Consider the following 22,086-nt stretch of genomic DNA (forward strand, 5'->3'; position numbering starts at 1 on the left):
ACAGTAGGGAAGTACCCTCTGCTCTGAAGATGCTTCCCACAAACTCCAAGTTGACAAAGATGACAAGAAACATAGGATGCAGCTGTACGCCCAAGGGATCCAGAGACACAACAACTTTCCACACTTGTGGACTTCTTTGGGTGGAGAGTTTTCTCATGACTGAGGAAATTGATGCATCCATCAAAAACGAAGCTGATGCTGACTAAGAGGTTTTTCCTCTTCCTGTTACATCCTCTGCAGCTCAAGAGGGAATTTCCTGCCCAGTTAAGATTTGGAGAACCCATCCCACACTCTCAGCACATGGGTGAATGGGAAGGAGACCCAGCACAAGGACTGGCAGCTGCAGGAAAAGGGCAGATGTAGTGTGGGCCAAAAGCCACAGGGCACCTGGTGACGTGGCCCCAGCCCATTTCTCTGCCTGGCTGGTTCCTTCCCAGCCTTGTGCTCTGCCCCAGGACAGCAATGTACAGCTCAACCCCAGCGTCCCACGCTCCCCTCACTAAGATGGACTTTAGGGAAAAGGAGTCAATCTTCCTCAAAACTCCCAATTAAGTGGTGAGATCTGGCAACACTTTCACTGCCAGACAAGAGATGAACTGCAGGATAGAGGCATCTTTCCTTTCTTGTTGTACTACAGCAGCAACTGGGTTCAATATACACAGGTAATATGACCTTTCCCATGTCAAGCGTGTTCACAAGGTTTAGACAAAAGCACATTCATAATCAGTTTCCCTTTTCTGCACTTTTTTCTAGCTCGGACACCAAAACCAAGCATCACTTTCGTTTCTTGCCTGTGGGCTGTTTTTGATGAGGGCTGGAATTGGCGGTGTCCACCCTTTGGAAAGTTTCACTGCTGTTCATAATATAAATAAAATGGTAATATCTCCTGTCGGGTAGATGCATTTACACTGGCATAAAAGTCCTAAGCATGCTAATGCTTTTTCCTGATTCAGTGCTAAGCTATTCAAGTGTAAAACATCTTGATGCTAATATAGCAAACAAACCTGAGTTGAAAAAATACATAAAAAACAGTCATGCTACTAAAACTTTTCAAGAGTGGACAAAAAGAATCACATACAACAACTAACAACAGTTTTCTGGAGCCCTTTAGACTCTGAACATTGTCATATATTGTGTCAACACAGGGCATTTCCAATTTAATTATCAGTTTCATATACAGACTCTTGTGAGAGTACCTAGAGCATTAAAGTCCTGTGCTCATTGCCAGGCATTTTCATTCCATGTTTGCCCTAGCCCAGGGCTAGAGTACATGTCTTGTACACATTCCAGGGGATATTTTATTCTTGTTCAAAAGCTTACTGTCAGTGGGTTGTTTTATTTATTATATTTGGTAACACAGTCATTTCTGTTGGCCTCAAGCATTTGTTGAACACATGGTGTTGTAAACCAAGCTTGGAAACAGCCAGCTTGAGACTCCTTAGGAACTTAGATTTCTGACAGCATCAAACACTTTGCTTACTACAAATTAGATACTTTTCAGAACACTTTGGGTTGCTGCTATTTACAAACATCAGCATTGTAGCTTTTCTTCTTCTCCAAACTAGTTATTTAAAAAAAAGAGCCTCCAGGTAGTATAGGAGTGTGCTCAGCAGTGTACAAAACAATGGAGCTTAATGGCAAGAAGAAAGGAGAGAGCAATGGTGTATGGGCTGCAGAGCTGAAGGTGAGAGGCTGATACTTTGTCCCCAGAATTCCTTTGGCTGTGCTGTTGAGTTCATGCTATAACAACTCTCTCGCTGCTCTAATAACTTAAGTCTGCCCACTGCAGCTGGGAGCTGAGAGGGGAGCCTGAGCTGGTTGCATGGGCACAGCACAGCAGCATGTCACACACCAAGCACACAGCACTAACCACAGCACTGTCTCAGTGCAGGAAACAGGAACCTCCTTCAGAACCTACAGCTTTCCTTCTCACCAGCCCAAAGAAAAACCTGTCTCTGTCCACACAACAAACCACACTCTTTGGTTTCCCAGAAAAACAGGAATAGGCACTGGGTGCAGTGGGTACCTGGAGTGTTTCAAGGAAATCAGATGCAGCCCAAAAAAACTCTGTCTCACTGCAGTGGGAGGCAAGGGAGGAGCAGTAAAATCCTCCCAGCCTGGGGAGAAAGGATGCCTTTTGTTGGATGACACAAATTTGGGAGCAATTAATAATTAAATACAAGAGCAATGTGGTGGGGAAAGGGGCCAGTTAGACATCCTATCTTTAAATTGTGGCTGGTGCCAATCAGCAAACTCCAGTGACTGCTATACCAAAAAGTGAATTCACTTCAGTTGATACTTGGCCTGAAGTGTGTGTTGCAGAGGCACAGGAGGGCCTGCACCTGCAGAGCAATGGAGCAGCTGGACTGATCTCCCCTCACAGCTCACCTCTCACTCAGTTTCTCATTGCATTTGTAGCACCACTGGCTCTGTGATCTCCTTGGGGCCACTGATCCTATGGACAGCTGAAGCCCACAGAATTAGGCCGGTTTAACCGGTGGAGCAGCACATTTTCTTCTGAGAGTGCTCATGTCAGCAGAAGCCTGGATGGGGGAGCCATACAGGGACTGGTGCTCTCTTAGCAAGCAGAGACCCTGCTTGTTGTAGGGAACTTGTACTCTTCAAACCTAGCCTAGGAGTAATTTCCCACACGTTTCCCAGGACAGCACTCCAGTGGGCTCAACTGTGCCTAGGGCACCCCAGAACACTGCATGCCTGGCTTGCACGTTGGGAGTTCACTCCAGTTGGGTGACACTGCAAATCTGCCATGGGAGCTTGCACCCAGGACAGTCCTGACACTTCGTTCTTACCCTTCTTACCCATAGTCTGCAGCGCCAGTGACAACCAAGGCAGTTTTGCATTGTAAACACATAACATGCAATTTAAATAGAGAACAAGAAAAAACCTGAAGAGAAAAAAAAACAAAAAAAAACCCAAACAACCAACAAACCCACTCTACTCTCCTACTCTCTCTCTCGTCCCCGCCCTAAACATTCCAGCCTTCCCTGCCACTAGAGAGGGGAGTTGTTTATTGATATTATGCAAGTGCTGAAATATTTTTCTTTTTCTTCTCTCCTGTCCTTTTTTTCCTCTCTCCCCCTCTCTTCTCCGGGGGTTGCAAAGGTAGTTCAAACCCCTCCAGTCATCTAGGCTTATCAGCCACAGGAGATACATTCCTCTGGGCTGCTCCCTTTATAAGTCACTGCTGGCCGGGCGCCCGCCCGCCGCTCCGCAGCCTCCGCGCCGGCAGCGCTGCCCGCTCCGCGCTGCCCCCGCCATGCCCTAGCCCGGGCCCGGGCCCGCTCGCCCGCTCGCCGGGGGACGCGCAGCAGCTCGGGGAGGGTCGGCAGCGATGGCACTCCCGTCCCCGTGCCCCGCCCGCCCCTGAGGGCGGCTGCTGCCGCCGGGATGTTCGGCTGGCATCGGAGCTTCACCCTGGGAGCGCCCTGGAAGAGAGGTGAGTCCGCCGCCCCCCCGGGGCCAGCCGGCGGCTGCCAACACCTCCCCAAACCCGCACCCCCGCCACCCCCTTCCTTCCCCTCCGCGGCCGCGCAGACGATACTTAGGACAAGCCCATCCCGGCCCGCCCTGCTCCCGGGCCCCGCCGGACGGGCACCGCGCCGCTGCCGCCCCGGCCCCATGCTGCGCTCGCTGCTCTCCGGCTGCCTCTGTCCCCTCGCAGGTAAGGCTGCCATGAGCGCGTCCCCTCTCGCTTCAGCCTCCGGCCCGTCAGCCCCTGCCCCGGGACCGGCGGGGACAAAGATCGTGCTTTAGGAACCGGTTTGGTTTCCTCTTAAGATGGACTTATTTCGCCTTGGTAAGCGTGGCAAAGCTTGGGAGAGAGAAGCAGGGGAGACGGGAGCACTGTGGCTCCGAGCGATCCGTGCTGCCCACGGACCGGCACCCACCGGAGCGGCTGCTCCCGGCATCGCGCGGGTCCGGCACCACCGTGAGGCGGGTCGGGGCTGCCCTCCGCCCGTCACGGCGCGGGCGATGGACATCGCCTCGCTTCCTAGGCTGCTGCATCCCTATCCTGCAGGGATTGTCGCGGGTTCGAAGTGTTTTACTTGCTCCCTCTTGTGCAGATGAGGCGACTGACTATGGTCCTGCAGTTGATCACCTGTAACTTTTTAAGCCTGTTGTGCAAACAAATTTTGTGGTCTCAGTATCCCTTTTTCAGGCATAATGGGGTCACTGTTTTATTCCTTAGCCAGAGCTGCAGGCTTTGAGATCACAAGCCCCGTGTAGCAGAATTCTCTTAGCATCCCTGTTTACCGCTCAGCTTGGCTTGTGGCAGTTGTAAACGAGATCGGCAGGTTCTCTCTCACTGGCATCACTGCACTGGGCTGGTTTGCTTGGCACGGAGATGGCTACAGAGAGGGTTTGTCAGAGTGTAAATGTAGTGTGCAGTGCAACAGCAGGACGGTAAAAATGTTGCAAAACACTGTGTTTCGGGTGATTATACCTGCTGGGGTCCTGATTTTGCATCCCTATGCCAGACTCCTGCCTCCTTGGATTGCTTGCAGCAATTGTTCCCATGAGAGCTGCCACATTCTCGAGCATCCACTCAGGTACTCTCTGCTTGGATTGTGCTTCCCAGCTATCCTGGTCTGGGGCAGCTACCTAGAGCTCAGCGTGGAGTCTCTCTGAGGTGCCCTAGCAGGTAACTGCTGGGCACTGTTGCCAGCAAGGCTGCTGAAGCAGGTTTCTTTGCCTGGGTTCAGTCTGGAAGCTGCTACCTAACAACACAAAGGGCTCTAGAGCAATGCTGCTGTGAGAACATGCCAGCATCTCCATAAGATGTGAAGGGTGTTTGAGGAGTCTTTTACAGTATGGTGGAAACCGGTCCTTTTTGCCCTGGATGTAATTTGACCATGAACATGTTTCCTCCATGATATATAGTGCAAACCTGATCACAGGGTTAGGAGGCAAAAGGAAGCTTGCTCTTCCACATGGAAGTGTCTCTCACCACCCAGACACAGCAGAATTTTAATGGAGTAGGTGAAAGCTTTGGTGGGGGAACACTTATACAGAGCACCGAGGGATCAAAAAGATGTTCAGCTAGAATTTCTCCAAATAAGAAACAGCACTCTCTAATCACCTCAGCTAGAAAAAGGCACCAAATATTATATGTGTCCTGATTTGGACCCCATCTCTATTCAGAAAGAGCCAAGAATGCTCTTTCTTGAAATCTTTGTGGCAGGGACTTAAAAGTTGCACCTCCAACAGCAACTTAAGATAGAGAATATAAACTAGAAAAAAAAAGTTTTGTTCAAGTGGCAGCTCAGTAACAGGGATTTAGGCTGGATGTTGCCTTCCTCCTCCCTGAGGGGGCTATTAAAGCAGAAGTATCAGGGTGGCAAGGACCTCCTGTACCTGCAAGTTCAGTTTACTGCAGTTACAGAATCACTGCATCACCACCACCTCCTCATCATTTCACCAAGGGCCCTGTGTGGCCCCAGCAAGTGCAACAACCCCAAAAACCATCACCATTCTCACTGCAACTATAAAAGATTTCAGACACACAAGGGTATGCTTACACCTGTCCAGTGCTACCTTGTTGGAGCAGAAGCAGTTCTCCAGGGTTTTGCCAAGGGACAGCAATGACTGCTCATGGAGAATGGATTAACACTGACCTTTCTAACACAATTCTCGAGTTCCTTTGGCTTCAGTTGAAGCACTGGTGTCTAAACGGCCTTGGTCTTTGGGGCTATTGAACAGTTGTTTATCCAAGCTTATTATAGGCAATAAAACCTGAATTACTACATACCTGTCATCCCTGGGGGGCATGTTCCATCCTTCCAAAGGGCCTCCTGTCTCCTAGTTAATTTCTGGCTGAATAATTCTCTCTGATGTAAGGCAGCCTGCAGATCAGATGTACAAGGAAAAGATCTAAATTAGACAGTTTTTGCCAATGTGTGATATATTTGTTTCTATTGTTTTAATTTTCTGCTCAAACTCATCAGTGAGCTCTGTGCTAAATAATCTTTTGCTGTTATACAGGGCTGCTCATGAAAGCACTGTTGCCTTTATGTAATATTTTGAACCTTTCTCCTGGAGGAACACATGGGAATTCCCAAGAAGAAGGATTTGCAGGTCTTTAGTGACAGTTGTCATCCCCTGACAAAAATCTCACAAATAAGCCCATAGGTGATTGTAGGAGCTGAACCTCTTCCCTCCCCCAGCCACCGTGACTGGTTACTTTGCAGAGTTGGGCACTGATCCTTGTTCACCGAAATTATCCTTGGCCTGGTTTTCCCACTGGGTCATAGATACAAAGAAATAAGTTGCAGGGTAAATGCAGAAATGAGTGGGAGCAGCGCTTTAGCTGGTGCTATGCACAGGGTCAGGTGTTGGTCTAAAAACTGGTGACTGGCAGCCTACACAAGTAACTGATAAACCAGGTGGTCTGAGGGGACCTGCTGTGCCCCGGGACTTTCTGCCAGAGGTCACTAATCTATCAGACCTGTCGTTTGGTTTCGAAAGCTTCACAGGTCACTTGGAATGAATAGGAGCAAGCTGTAAAAGTGTCAAGTGGCCTCTCTACTTGGAAATCCATTTCCTCTTTAGTTCACCCAACTATATCAATCAGTAAACAATCAATCAATCTCCCTCTCATTCCTCCTCAAATGCTTGAAAAGAGCTGTAATTATCTCCTCTTTTTAAAAACGTGACTACTAAAGCAATTAATGTCTCCTCAGTCACAGTCCTTGAACCTTGTTATCTTTCTCTCTGCATCCACTTTATATGGACTTACCATTACCAGCTGCAGCTGTGGGACCTGTAACATTTCTGGTCACATTATATTACCAAACTAGGATCCTAAGGAACTTCACATGCTTAACTAACATTGAGACTAGAGACCACCTTGGAGCCAAAGGATCTAAGTACTTTGTGCTTTTTGTTCAAGGACTCTCTGAAATCTCAGCTTTGTCATAACTATTCCTTTGCATTCAACATTTTGAGCAAATCAGTTTGTATATGTACATTCATGAAATCCACATGCATTTCACTTCTCCAGTTGGATAAATTGAAGTTCTGAGAATCGGGTCTTATCATGCAAATATTGTTACAGCATGGGAGCATGTGAATTTTTCAGTCACAACTCCAGTAAAAAAACCCAAAACAACAAGCAAACCAAGCAAAACAAAACAACCCCTCCCACCTTTCCTATGACAGTGATTTTCAAATCTTCACAAGTTTCTGCTGTTGTAGATAATTGTAACTGGTGCATTGAAGATACCAGACCCTGCGATAAGCTTTCCATGTAAGTTTTTCAGCTCATGATTGTCCTAATTATTTAGGAGAAGCCTTGCGCAGATTGGGCAGCCCAAGATCCAGCAGCACCCTCAGCTTGCATTGCTTGAAAAGCATTGGGAAGGCAGATAGTTTGCAGACTTTTGGTGACAAGCAGCACCTCTGCCATTGCCAGGACTGGGATCAACAAAGCACCGGGTAGTCGGGAGATCCCCACCCCGTGGAAATCCATGGCAAAGCCGTGTGGAGATAGATTTTTCTCACAGAGGGTCAGTTGGTAGTGGTTACTCGTTTTTTGGGGTGGGGACTTTTTTTGTTTTTTGGGTTGGTTTGGGTTTTTGAAAGCGTAAGAGTAATTCAGTCCTTGGGAGCACTGAGGTCCTGTCCATGCAGCGCCTGCCTGAGCCCACAGGGCTATGCAAGGGACAGCTCTTTCCCAGCCGGGGAGGTGACACCGCAGGCTCTCCGTGGGGGCTGCTGAGGAGGTGCCAGCACGGCCCCAGAGCCCAGCCCCACCTCTCAGCACACAAGGGGGAAAAGTCATCAGCAAAAAATGCCTATTGTTTCAGAAAGGAAGTGACCCCCTTCTCTCTTAAATGCTGGGAAATTGAGACCTCATCATTGGTGAGAAAAAACCCCACCTCTTCGAAGTGAAAGGGAAATACCACCTGAGCCGCACTGCCAGCAGTGCTAGAGAATGTGGCACAGTGACAGAACTAAGGCAGTTTTTTTGTAAGGGAAGGAAGGAAAATGAGGGAATGCAAGGACTGAATGGGAGAGGCAGCCTTTCATTTCTAGGTCATGTGTTTGACTCCAGTGCACTACTCACTACTACCTAATAATTCTTCAAAAGGCAAAAATGATCTCTTAGTCTGTTACTTGGAGGCCACAGCCACATCACAGAACCAGTCCTGCATGGTAGGGTTTAATCCTTGGCACAGCTGGAGCCAGAGGGGAGTTACTAGGCAGGCTGTGTCCTCTACAGGATGCTGAAAAACCTTTTCTGGCACTTTGCATGTGCACCTCGCTCCTGCACTCAGGGCTAAGTAGATTGGCAGGAGTGATGTGTTTGACTTTGGTCTTCCTTTGCAGGGCAGCTGTGCAAAGTCCCTGCTACTCCAGCAACCCAAGTCATTGGTGATGCCCTTTATTTTTGGCAGCACAGTAAATTTGGAAAGTACTGGCCTTATGAACTGCAGTGTGCAGGATGTTCCATGTGCAGGATGTGGCAGAGAGTAGTGGGGAGAGGAATAGATTCTCTAAGTATCTCTGAGCTGTTCCTCCTGCACAAGCCTGCCAGCACCACCCAGTGTGGATGGGTTTGCTGTGCACATGGACCTTGCAGCAGTTCTGGGAACAAGCAGAAGACTGCCGTGGCTCTAACTCTCCTATCCTTTGTAAGATAGTGGCAGATGGAGACAAGCAAAGCTTTGGCTCCAGTTGTGCCATGTTTAACAGAGATTCTCCCAGTGCCAAGTAGCCTACAAATCAGGATGAACATTTTGAGGAGACAGGTGGGCAGAGACTGGAAGGGAGGAGAACAAGAAAGGGCAGTGCTGGTATGGCATGTCTCTACCGCCAGTAGCAACACTCATTCCACTGCCAGCCTGGCCTCTTCCCGTCCACCAGCACTTCCATTAGTTGCATACATCAGAAGACCATGTGCTAGGATACTTAAGTCAGTGCATCAGAGGCCAAGGACCCTCTCAAGGATGTAGCAGAGCTTAACAGGTCTTGTGCTGAAGGAATTTCCAGTGAAACACAGCTTTGAGCCACAGGCATAGATGCAGAAAAGAAAAAAAACCAAACATGGGTTTCAGTACTTTGGAGCACAGGGATTTGGATATAGACTTTGGCTTGGTTTACTAGAAAGGTGGGAGCTTTTGCTGGAATTGGGCTTGAGCAGGACTGGAAATGCGTAGGAGTTTTGCCTGGGCAGTTGAGTTCATCTCATGCATCCAACTTACTTGGGATAAAGAAATTGCTTGAAAGTAATTTTATGTTTAGGTATCTGCTCTCCTTCTCCTGTTCAGAGAGCTCTGTACTAATACACCAGGCTGAGTCCTGGCAGCTGCTAGTTATTGTGCAACTGGAAAAATGCAGTTGGACTGAAAAGTCCCAAGAAAGGGAAGCCTTGGGACAGGAGCTGATGGGAGGGTATCTACCTTTGAAAGATTTAAGTTTCTCTATTAGGCTATGCTAACTGCAACATAGAAATATCCTAGAAAACAATTCAGAAATGATGCAAAGTTCTAGAGACTTAGGTGGGACACATCCGTTCTGTTCACTCCTTACTAGTTACCTTCAGGTATTATTAGCTAGTTTACTGTCACCACCTCCTTGTGAGCTAGGAACCAGTCTGATTCTCCAGCTTTACAGGCACAGGAAACCCATCTTCCCAAGGCTACACGTGATCACTTACCATCACTTACAGGCATGGATTTCAATCCAGAGAACTCTGTTTATCTCTAGGGTGATTACAGAGCCATATAACTATTTGAGAGAGCTATTAGGCAAGTAGCACAAGCTAACCTGAGACAATGTTTGGCTTAGGCACACATGTTGAAGATGTTTCAGGAACCTGTACTGATTCTGAAGCACACACACGAAACTCCACTCCTTCCCTGGCTGCCACACCAGCGTACCAGCCACCGTCCTAAAAGCTACAGCATTTGCTACCTTACCCCCACCCCGGAGGGGTGTAGAAAATCAGTCCAGGGGAAAAGAAACAAAAAACAACAACAAAAATCTTGGCTGAATTCCCAGGAACAGCAGTGTGAAACCTGGCTGGCCTCCAGCACAAGTAAATACATCTGACCATTGTTAATGCCACCGTTCAGATCTCTGAAGTTCTTCACACCTCCTTTCAGAAGCCTCTGTGCGGGATTGTTTGTAACCATACCCCTGCAGCACACTCCCTCCAGTACCAGGCAGGAGCTATCTTACCTCCTTGCTTTACTCAGGGCCCCTGGTATTGCTGAACAAAACACTTAGAGGCCAAGCCCTCAACCAAAATTAGCTGACACAGTTCTGTTAAGGGCCCTGGAAATAAGTTAATTTATAGCAGCTGAGGGTCTGGGTCACTTTTTTTTTGTAATTGCGCAGATGAGCTTTAATTGCACCATTCTGATGTTTGTTAGCAATATGCTTGAAAGAGCTGAGTGTTTTTGTATGCCTCTTTTGAGATCTGTAGCAGGAACAATCTGCTTGTTGGAAGCCCCACGGTTTAGATTCTATAATCCAGCTAACAGAGAGGAAGAAGAGAGACTGTTCTGTCAGTGAGGTGCAGCAATAATAACTTGAGTTTCAGGTCACTGCCTTAATCATTGGAGATCTTTGTGCTGTAGCACAGAGACTTCACTGACCACAGGAAAGTATTATTGAATGAATGAGGACGAGATACCTAAGTGAGTTGCAAAATCCTGTTGTCCTTTGCCACTATTCTGATCTTGTGGTAGGGGGATGATAACATTTTGCATCATCACGAGGTGTTGGAAGAATAAATCAGAAATGCTCAAACACTGTGGTTAGCAGAACCTGATAGTGCTGACAGCAATGGTTTGCAGCCTAGAACAGAGAAACGATTTTTGTGAAACATGTTGCTAGTAACCACAGTAAGGGGAGAGCAGAGAACTGTTGTTGGCATCAAAGCAGCCATCCCACAGAGGGTCAAAGATTTCATCTTATTTCCTACTTTTTCTACTCCAGCCAAACCTTCTTGTTCACATTGCAGCTTTTGTAGTCAGAAAAGATATGCATTAAAGCATCTGACATCTCCTTCTGTAAGTAGCAAGACCTCATTTTAATATGCTGCTTCCTGATTTTAGACAAAGAAATATTTGTGTAGGCCAGGGTGAAACCAGTTAAGCAAGAAAAAAAAAGGGGCAGATTGAAAGAAGTGAGAGAATCTCCAGTCAAAGGAAAGCATGGCATGATTAATAAGTGAAAGCAATCAGTCTGTGGCAAGGAACTATCACTGCATATAGTAATTCCTGGTAAGAGTGACAGCTGTATGGTTTGTTCTTAAAAATAATTGCAGGAATGCAACTGCTCTCCTCCTGACTCTCAGTGGTTTTTTTGGCTAGCTGGGGTAGTGATGCCATCAGAAGAGCCTGTAAGCCTTGTACTTTTCATGCAGATGCAACGTTTTGTCTCTCGATGCCAAGAGCCATTTGCAGCTGAGCAGGTAGATCCTCTTGTCTCCAAATCAAAGTGACTCAGTTCCACCTCCTCCTTCCAAGACCTGGCACACAGCTTCCTCTTACAGCTGGTGTTTTGCTGTGGGTGAAGCTGCAGACCAGCCACCCTGTTCCCTGTCCTCAGTTCAGGGTCCCTCATGCTTATCCCAAAAGTGGAAGAATAAGAACACAGCCCAGCACAGGCAGTTCCCGAAGAGCTTTCCAGGGCAATGTCTTTTTCTTGCTCCCCACCACAGGAACATCCTGGTGTTGTATTGCTGAGGTCTGGCACTGACTGTCCCAAACATGGCTCTTTGCACTGGGAAGATGCCTGTGAATCCCGCTAAGGGAGGCACTGCAATTCTGTATATGATAAACAAATCTTATATAAGGGGTATTAGCACTATGTGCCACAAACAGCCCATTAGATTATTTATCATTCACTGCCCTTTATGAAAATCCAGTATAAAATATTAAATCAGTGGGTGTCTGTGAACAGCAAAGAGTATGTTTCAGTGGTATCCCAGGAAATTCTCAAGATCAAATGAAGGGAATTCAAATAAAGTAGAAAATGATCCATGTAAGAGTTAGCTTGGCCTTAATGAGTAAAAGTCTTCCTTTTCTGAGTACATTGCAGAAAGCAAGCTGGAGGAGATAAAGCTGGAAAATGGGTTATTTCTGAAATTCAGAGCTTCCTGGGTTACCATGAAGGAGAACTGCACAGCAGGGCTCTCCGTGATCCACCACTGGTGGGGTGGATCCCAGGCTTTCCTGCCTACCTAGGGACAGTTACATCGCTGGGAGTGAGTTTGTGAAGGTGCTGATGGTTTGATTCAGGCAAAAAGAAATAAAGAGGGGAATTAAGTGGAAAGTAAGACATCCAGAAAAGTGCATGCATTGTAGCCCTCTGAGGTGCTCTGGGTCAGGCACTAAATAAGGGAAGAGATACCAGAGAAACTGAAGTTTTGTTCTGCATCAATTCCCTGTTCCAAATCCACAAACATATGTATTTGGAACTGAGATTTGTAGTTTGCTAAAGGGTAGATGCAGAACTTTCACACTGGCTCTAATACCATAGTGATCCAGAAGTCTGCACTATGAAATATTATAGTCAGAAAAACAGTAAGAAAAACCTGATCTTTGCCTCCTGAAGATCAGCCTTTGATCCAGAGACTGTTCTATCACATTACTGTGTAAAATAATTGTGATTTGAAAACAAGTCCTCTTTGTCCATGTGCAAAAAGCTCTTGAACAAGACTGCCCCCATCTCTTTTGTCTTTATGAATAAGGTAAGAGTTCACTTAAAAATATTATTTCATAGCTAAAACCATAAGAAAAAGATCTACAGTGCCTTATTTGCTTTTCTTATCAGAACTTGATTTTTGTCACCTGTATGTGAGCAGAGAATACTGGAGAAAATACCAAAGGGTTTGCAAACTGCTTGTTGCCACCCAAAATTCACTTAAGCCCATTGAAAGACTGATTTTATTTTGCTCTTTTTTCTGCGGGTTCAGAATACATTTAATCAGAGAAAATATTTGAGCCTTAAATTAATGTCTATTGGGCTGAAAGAACATGTACATCTCTCCATCTATATGCAGGTAATTACTAAAACATCATCTGGCTACGTTTGTTGTTTTCTACCTATCTACCAAATCAGAACTGTGCTTTTATGAGCCCCCCTGAAGGACTCTGAGGCTATGAAACACACGGCTTTTGTTGCAGCAAAGCTGACAAGAAAGCTTCATATAGCTCAAGGAAAACAAATTAGGGCTGTCCCCCTCTACCGCCTTGGTACAGGCAGTTTTACATTCCACATCCCTCAGGGGATGCATTAAATAAACGCTGCGTTTTGTAGCCTCCTGTGACCTTCTACTTGTTTTATTTTAAGCAGGTAAGAAGAGCCCACCTGCTGAGGACAAAGTCGTGTTAACACACATGAAGATACTGAGCAATGAAGGAATTCAAAACCCAGGGTTAATCCCAGATGCTCCAGCTGACACAGCCTGCACAGAAGAGTCTCATCTTCCCAGTACCAGTCTCCCACCAGACTGCCTGGGAAGTCCAGATGCAGCAGCTGCACCAGCAGATCCAGACTATGTGGATGGCCTGGCAAGCACTGACTATGTAGCCACCCTGCCTGACCTCAGCGCCTTCGAGGCCAAGTGCCAGCTTCACAGATTCTCCAAATTTGAATCTGAGGACTCGGGGGTTGAGTTGCCAAGCGGTGCTAATTCTCCATCAACGCCGACGGGCTCAGAGAAGAGCTTTGTGCTTCCCAGCAGAGACTCATTTTGTGACTCGGGTGTGCTTAGCACTTCTTCTTCTCCTGAAATTGACCATCAGCTAATGAGAACATGTAAAGAACATGTCAGAAAAGCCAGTCTCCAAGATCCAGAGAGCAAAAAGCAAGCTGATTACTACAGTCAGGAGGCAGATGCTGTACAGGATCCTACAGCTTCCCTTGAGGACTTCATCGTCCCTCAGGAAGAAAGTCCTGATGAACATTTTGACCAGGGAGACAAGCAGTCTCCAGAAAAGGAACCTACCCCAGAGATGGACCTTTTCAGGGAAAGCACTCTTTCCACCCCAGGTCCCATAGAAGAGCCAAAGACAATTGCTGACAACTTCCCAGAGAATTTTGGCAGCATGCAAGACCTTCAGATCCATGAACATCAGCTGAAGAAGTACCCCACAAGTGACAGTCTGGATGAATACATGGATGAATGCTGTAGACTGAGTGAGGTGAGAAACACGTAGACTGAATCTTAAATCTAGGCCTGTCCAAACACTCCAGTTAGTGTTCAAGTCCTGTTTGTCACGAACTAAACACATCTGAGTGAGTTTAGAGTATCTCCCCATAAACTGTTTTAAGCAGTAAAAAATGGTAATTGATTTTCAAGATTTCTTTTCATACCAGTAAAATTCTGAAGTAATTTGTAAATATCAGGTCTGGGTGAGGATAACAAATTACTCATGGAGATCTGGTGTTCCAAAAAGCCCTAGATTAGAGCATGGACTTGATTCTGGTCTCAAAATGAAGATTATGAAGTTAGTCATCATCCTCTGATACGTGGGGTGGGGGTCAGAACATAGGTTTATTTTCAAGACCAGGTTATTCCTGTCTCTGGGAACAGCTGGCTTGCTTTTGGGGCCCTGAAATTTGTAAAGAACTTGTCTAAGGGATAATTCATTTCTGTCCAGAACTGTTGTGTCCTGTTAACTGTCTCAAATAATGCATGAGCAGGAAGCTAATTCACATATTCAGATTTTTGTTGGGCTGGAGTTAGAGCTGCCATTTTAACTTGGCAACATAGCTGTGAAGGACCAAACTGCAAAGGCCTAATTTCAGCAGGAGGTCCCACTCCATACTCCATCTCTTCCCCCTTGCTGGGTACCCTGTGCCACTGTCAATAGAATAAAAAGCCCTCTGTGCACCTTCTCCCATAGCAGGTGCTGGGAAGCACTCCCCCCAGTTCTTTACCTGAAGCCTCATGCTGCTGAAATGCAGACAGATCACTGCCTTGCCTGCACACTGCATTGGAGTCCAGGAACCAGCAAAGCAAAGATCTCAGTGGGGAGCTGATTCTTGACAGAGACAGACCAAAGAGCCCCATAAGCAAAGGGAAAGGAGAAGGGCAGACTAGGTGAAGAGGGTCACACAAACACACAAAAGCATCAAATGGTGCCTAGTGGGGATTTCTTTTTGGGGCGTTCATTGTGGTAATAGTGATGAATTGGAATTGGAGATGGGTGGGAGGAAGGCAAGTAACAAATGATATGTGCTGTGCATATAATTTAACCATGACCTTGCTGCCCTGAGCAATCGGGCACTGGACTTCCTCTGCAGCATGCCAAACCCTCTTGAGCAGTGAGGAAGGTCAGAGATGTCCCATCTCTGTTAACATTCCATATCAAAGCAATACAAGCAACATATGATCCATCTGAGCAGTGTTTTCTTCCCCAGAGCTGTCTCACACATGGCAGAAGACATATGTCTATTTTGCACAGATCCCAAACAGACCTGGCCATGTGGCAGAGAGTTCAAGAAAGAATCAGAGCAGCAGAATCTGGTAATAAGGAGACTTCATAAAAAGGTACCTAAATTCTCTGTTGCACTCTGGAGAGTTTGCAGCCAGATTTGGTCTTGTCTGACAGCTCTGTATGCCCATGAAATTCCTTTAAATCCTTGGTGAAATGGAGCCTCAGTTTCCCAAAGCAGAGCATTTAAATAAACAAGAGAATAAATTAGAAAGAAGCTGAAGGGGAAATGAAGCTCTTGGTGGCTTATCTCCCCTCCTTTTTAATATCCTCACTGGCTGAGTGCTAAAGCTCTGTGCCCTAGAGCACTTTTCTGTCTTTGTTTTTTGAGCTGTATAAATACAGCTGTGACCTAGATGCTGGGGAAGTTTGCCCCTCTTCACAGCACACTTCCAGGCTGCTGTATCTGAAGAGCAGCACTCCTCAAACTGCTGGGATGCCAGGTAGCACCAAAGTTGACTGGGACAAGAAATGCTCATGGGCTGCTGCACAGCCCTGCCGCTGCTGCTGCTCTGTGTGCCTCAGAGCACCAGGACAGCCTCTGGTAGTTGCAGAGCCTTCTGCCCTCACCAAATCTGCACCAGGCTGACCTGTCCTCACTGTCATGAAACAGAGACCTGTTCAGAAGTGATGGATAGATCATCTTCTGGTCATCATACAGCTGACAGATGCATCTTGGTTCATCCCATCTGAGGCTCTGCTCCAGGCTTTCTCTGTGGTTTTCACATTTGCCTGTAACCTGTCCAAGACACAACGTGGTACTTAAAAACCAATCTCTGCTATTGCCTGTTGTCTTCTGAGGGACTCAGATACCCCTGGAAATGAATCAGTGTGTTGTCTGAAAGAAAGCAGGCCAGCACAGCATATTCCCACCCTGCTTGGCAAGAACATGGCAAACCAAATTGCTCCATCAAATCAATTCCTGCTGCATTAATGTTGATAGAAATGCAAGAGTGCTTACACTGGCTTATAATTAATGCTAGGTGGAAGCATTATTTAATTATAGGTGACACCTTCTTCCTCAGTTCTGTTGATGGTTTTGGGAGCTTTCAAGTAACAGAAGAGCAGTTGAGTTTCCCCAGTCCAGCTGGCTGTGGCGATTCCAACTGTGCTTATTGGCTCACCACAGCCAAACAAGGACTCAGTCTCTGGATGAAGTCATCCCTTGATGCCCTCCTGACCATCCCTTGCTGCTGAGGCCACTTCCAAGAGAACAGGAAGGAAAATGCTGAAAAAGAGAGACTGGAAATGACTGAATGTTTTGACCATTTGGATTCAGTTGGTGAATGGCTTTGGCTGAAAATATACATCAAGTCATTTCAGTCCAGCACTTTTAGACAAAGCTTTCTGATCTTTTGTTTTGAACTGTTGTTATTTTGAAATTTGCCTACATTTTGAAAGATGAAAGAAAATGGAAGCTGTCAAACAACAAGAGAAAGAACTTTGAAGCCTAAATAAAAGCATTTCCTTTTAAGCTTGAAGATACATAGCTTTTGATGCTTTTGCCTTACAAACACTTCCTCACACTCCATAAAGTTTACATTTAAAGTCAGCCCAGCCCATATGGCTAGAAGAAGAAAGAGGGTGAGAGCACTGTCATCATTAAATGAAAAAAAAAATCATTATTCATGCAGCGCTATTTATCCTGGGCCAAAGCAGTCAAAATGTTTCTCTACAGAGTGGTACCGTTCAGGGCAAGGATAGGGCTACCTGTGATGGTCAGCTCCATAGCCTGTGCGTGCTGCTCAGAGGAAACCAGAAGCTATCAGCAAGCACAGCCTCTCCTGGACAGCAGGGTGGAGCCGTCAGAAATACACAGCACGATCCCTCTCTTTCCTGTTATTCACAAGCCTTTTGGTGCTGTCAGCTGCCAGTGACAAATGCTTCCCGCTCAGCCTGTGGCATCACCAATTGGTTGCTCTGAGCCCGTGATGGGAGGTTTGTAATTGTGTTCCCTGTCCAGTGGCGCAGTGACCGTGCTGCCTGTACTGGCCATGCGCACATGACAAGAGCATGCAGTGAGGGATGTATGGCAGGATGGAGCATAGTATAACCCAAAACTATATAACCCAAAACTATCCACAAGAAAAGCGAAGAGCATTGTGTGAAGCACAGAAACCTAAGGCAATGCAAGATACATCAGTGAGCATTTGTCTGAACAAAGAAAAGCTTCCCCTGCAAACTGCCCGTCATCTTCAGCTCCTGCTGCCAGGTCTAGTACAGGACAGTTCTCCATTGAGCCCAACTGTAGAAAAGCACATCACTTGCATCCAAGCAACAGATAATGGCTGAAATGAGGCAGGACAAAGTGCTAACTAGATGATCAGACATGCAGATTTTGATTATACATTGGTTGGACTAGAGGCTTGAAAGCAACTCTCATTCTTGCAGCTCCCACTGAACTTCAAATCTTCGTAGTGCTCAGATGCTGCAGTGAGCACAATGTTCCCCAGAGACAAGAGCTCAGGCTCTCGCCTCTGTGAGCTGGGTAGCCTCAGAGGAAAAATGTGATTTACACCAATCAAAATATTGATTAGAGAGCTCTTGATAAGCCAAAGTTCCCAGTGCAGATGCTGATCCTGTATTTTTAAGCTTCCTAAGAAATCTGTGGGCCAGCACAACTGTCATGGTTTATTGCCAGGGACACAAATACTGAAAACCTGTCCCCAAAACTTAGTCAAGTGAGCACTGACAAGGACAGAGATCCCTCTTTAGTTACACAGTCAATGTAGTGCACCTTAACTCCTCACGGTCAAAAAAACATAATGTGAGTAACTGAGCATAGCATAGCTGGGAGCCTTTAACTCTGTGTCTTCCAGATGAGGGTCTGGCTCAATCTCATGTACCTGAAAGCAAAATCTGGCACCTATTTATATATTACATTCTTACTTTCCTAGAGAAGCTTTAACCATTTGATTCATAAATTGTCTGTATGATCCTTCATATCTTCACCTTACAGAAAAGTAGGCAAGATGTTTTTCCTTCTTCATAGGCTTTATCAACTCAAAAATGGGCACACAGCTTTTGTTCCAACACTATTTGACAATTCCCATGTGGAGAATAGGACAAATTTCAGTCATGAAGCTTCAACTGGGAGGACAGAGAATGGGAGAAAATGTAAAATGTTTGCAGTTTTCCTGTGGTTGCTCACTCATCACTACTTGCATAAAACTGTCTCACAGGTGCTGAGAGGAAAATATTTAGACCAGAACAAGACAGACTAGAGTATGCTGCACTTGGCAACACCAAATGATAGCCAGGGTTCTTCAGGTATTTCCAGTCTATAAAAAAACAAAGTCCGTGAAGGGTTCCTAGAGTGACCATCTCTGTGCAATTGTTTTGGGGGCAACCAGCTAAATTACAGCTAAATACGAATGTCCTGTATAGAACACCTGCCATCTCTGCGCAATCCTGATGCTAACAGGCCCTGTGGAGGGTGAGCAGGGTGAAGCACACCCCTAAAAATTTTTACCATTGCATTCTGTCCACAGAGGAGGCTGGCCCAGCAGGAATGTGCCGGCACTGGAGGCTTTGCCTGATTTGTTCTTTCTGAGATCACTTCAATAAAATGCAGATTAATTTGCTATTAAATAGCCCAAAGTGCCCTAAGCAGCCTCTGAAGGCTGGCTGTGAAACAGGGATCTTCAGCATATTGAGTCCAACCTTCAGTCTGGTTTAGGTCCTCTACAGGAGTAGATCCACCTTGCCCCAAGACCTGGAGCAACTACTCTACACATTTTCCCTCTCATTTTCTGGGCACCTGTATTTACTCTCAGGACTTAGAGGTTCTCTCTAACTTTTGCTAAAAGCCAGATTTTCTCCATGCCTGTCCCAAACACACCTTTGCTTTCCAGTGCCTTCAGCCCTAGACACAGAGCACAGAAAATCAAGGCCTATCCTTCTCTTCTCCTCCCCCTGCCCATTTTGCCCTACAAACCCAGCAGCCATGGACATGAAGCAGGACCGTACAACATTAAGCACAGAACAAATATGGAACAAAAAGAGGGTCTCTAACTGAAAGAGGTCACAGTCTCGTCTTTGTTCTTTTTCTCCAATCTAAGTTAGACCCAAATGTTTTACTTCATCCTATTCTCCAAGACCTCCTCTGTCCCTTGTAGCCTCCCCTTGTGTTTCCATAGCTATAATGGCTTGGATTGGCTCAGTGTCTCCTTAGGGCAGTACAGACAAGCCACCAGTCATGCAGTAGCATACTGGCAGGAAGGGGAGTTGCTAGATGTGCAAAAAGAGGATACAGTGTGGCAGAAAGCCTGTATTTTCTGACTATCCATTGGAACAGTGTACAAAAAATGACTGTTCATTTTGGGCCAGCTCAAAATGGCCAAATTTTCAGAAGGCAATACCCATATACTTTCTGAAAATTATGCTTCTGAAGCTGGACACCCTCAAATCCCTGGTTGCTTTCAGATGTGTTGGTTATAGTGCTTTTGATTCAAGTTTTTCCCACCAGATACCACAAAGGTTTTGTTCTCCCTTTGGGTCCTGGGGCTGTGCCCCTTACCACTGCACAGCCCTAGTAAGTACTCAGTTTTATGGCTGAGTAACTTTTGTCTTGCCACCACTTCTTGCAGGCTCTCCTTGAGAGGAAAATAAAAGTCATGAAATGAATGACTGGTTGACTTGGAGTCAACAACCTCTGTCCCAACTTCAGACACAAAAGCATCTGGATTTAATAATACCTGTTTATAAATAATGTTGTATCATCATTTGTTTAAAAAGAAGTAAATCCTAATGTTGATTATTTTTGAACACACCATGAGCTTTCTGACATAATGAAAAGACAGGAAGAGTCCCAGGGCTGGCATTTCCCCAAAAATGTAGATTGTTGTGGGAAAGGAGACAGAGTAAGCTTCCTGCTTTTGTAGAGGGAACTTATTTTTTGAAGTAAGATAAACTTAGAGCACTGCTTTTGTAAAGATCGAGGCCTATTTTACTCACTGATATCACACGCACATCAGCAGGCAGCGCCAAGGTGGAAGTGAGCCCCGGCATGGGTTTGTTAGCAGCACGTTCGACACGGTCTGATCACGGCACAGGGGAGGACACTCGCTGCGCATGGGGAAGTCCTGGCACCAGAGACAGTGAGGTGCAGAGCAGGAGGCTGGGAAGCATCGTAGCTTTTCTTCTGCCATAGGATTACTCTCTGTCTCCAGCACTGCCCTTGGCTGAGCAGCAGTGAGACTCTGGTAGGTCCTGGGTGAAGAGAAATAGGTGGTAGAGATTATCCTTCCACAGCCAGACAGCAAAGTTGATCCTGCAGACTTTCTTCAGGCATCTCTTCAAGACTGAGAAAGCAGCAGCAGGGATGTAAGCTGGGATCTACTAAAGACTAGAGGAAAGATGTTCTTTCACTTTGGCAGCTTGATTCAAGTATGTTTCTCTCATAGACACACCAGTGATGAGGGTCTGAGTACAGCACACAAAGTGTACCCCCAAGTTGGTCACAACTCAGCACATTAATGCTACTTGCAGATAATGTGCCTTTGGGTAGGAGCCAAGCTCAGCTTCCGTACACAGAAGTGGACTCTGCACGAAGGACTATGGGCTTAGTGAGCCATAATAACCCCAGCCATCTATAGCATACAGTAGAACCATATTTGTTTGTAAGGCTTCTGCGGCCAGGGAAGAACAAAAATTAGCCTGGGAGGTGGAACTAGAAACAGGCTGTCATGAAGTTTTCCTCTGCATCAACCTGTGATCAGTCAGAAGAATCCCTGTGACAGTGGAAATTGCTGAGTAATCGAGAAAAGAGCTTCAGCAAGTGATGCTGTAGCTCAAATCTGTGGTAAGACCAAAGCCCCTTGCAAGAGGAAGCCTGACTTTATCACAGCACATGACTGTAAGGAGCGTGCAGGGCTCTCAGCTCCTAGTAAGAACTGCTCTGTTGTTACTCCATGGTCCAAGATGCATTGTCATTACAGGTGAACCAAGGTAACAGCAAAGCCCTGGGATCTGGTTTGGGATACCTGGAACACATCTGCCAACTGATTGAGAAGATTGGGCAGCTTCAGGAGCACAACCTGCGTCTCCAAAAACAAGTGTGCAACTTACAGAAAGAGCAGAAGATGAGCCAGATAAAAGAGGTAAGCAGACACCATAGTATCTTCCATTGAGTAATAGAGTAATGTATCTTGAGTAATAAATTCAAGGCCCAAACAGAAATTTCTGTGTGAGGGAAGATGCCCATTTACCACATCCAACACCCACCTGGTATGGGTACTCCGGGCTTCAGGGAGGCCTCACCCACAACAATGGGTTAGTTTCCTGAGGCTGGGCTTAAGTTTCTGTTCTTCTTCCATTTGGTTTCCCAGATGTGCTTGCTTCTGTTGAGTTAAAAAGCACCCCTCTCACCTCATGCAATGGCCTGCTCTAAGTCAGTAACTTTTACTTCTCTACAGCTGTAAACTTCCCAAGAACACATCTCTCCTCAATGCTGTCAAAACAAGATCCACAGAGCTCCTTAAGCAATTGTATTTTGAATTATAAGATCTTTCATTTCCTTCTGGTTTCAAGCTGTCGAAATCCCAGAATTCCTCACAAAACAGACGTAAGGGGAAAGAGAAGCAGCGATACCATGACGCAGCTCCATGCT

The 22,086-nt window shown here is 46.2% G+C and overlaps 1 protein-coding gene and 1 long non-coding RNA gene across 7 annotated transcripts in view; one reads left to right on the forward strand and one right to left on the reverse strand.

Annotated features, from left to right (window-relative positions):
• Positions 1-3,243: 3,243 nt before the first annotated feature.
• Positions 3,244-22,086, forward strand: part of LOC138112402 (uncharacterized) — a 31,549-nt gene continuing 12,706 nt past the window's right edge. The window contains exons 1-3 of one of the 4 annotated variants that reach the window (XM_069019460.1): positions 3,244-3,457; positions 13,327-14,180; positions 21,416-21,577. In XM_069019460.1, the coding sequence (XP_068875561.1) occupies positions 3,409-3,457; positions 13,327-14,180; positions 21,416-21,577 (1,065 nt within the window). In that variant the 5' untranslated portion in view covers positions 3,244-3,408. Of the gene's footprint in view, positions 3,458-3,592; positions 3,683-13,326; positions 14,181-21,415; positions 21,578-22,086 lie in introns of those variants that run through there. The other 3 variants (XM_069019461.1, XM_069019463.1, XM_069019462.1) reach the window with 3 other exon arrangements.
• The window catches only part of LOC138112403 (uncharacterized), a 28,309-nt gene continuing 9,911 nt past the window's right edge, over positions 3,689-22,086 (reverse strand). For 2 of the 3 annotated variants that reach the window (XR_011151730.1, XR_011151728.1), the window contains 2 exons: positions 5,771-5,864; positions 3,689-4,370 (listed from right to left, as the gene is read on the reverse strand). This is a non-coding gene — a long non-coding RNA (uncharacterized lncRNA). Of the gene's footprint in view, positions 4,371-5,770; positions 5,865-10,203; positions 10,279-22,086 lie in introns of those variants that run through there. The other variant, XR_011151729.1, reaches the window with a different exon arrangement.

Source organism: Aphelocoma coerulescens, chromosome 6 (assembly GCF_041296385.1).
Source record: "Aphelocoma coerulescens isolate FSJ_1873_10779 chromosome 6, UR_Acoe_1.0, whole genome shotgun sequence".
NCBI classification, from domain to species: domain Eukaryota; kingdom Metazoa; phylum Chordata; class Aves; order Passeriformes; family Corvidae; genus Aphelocoma; species Aphelocoma coerulescens.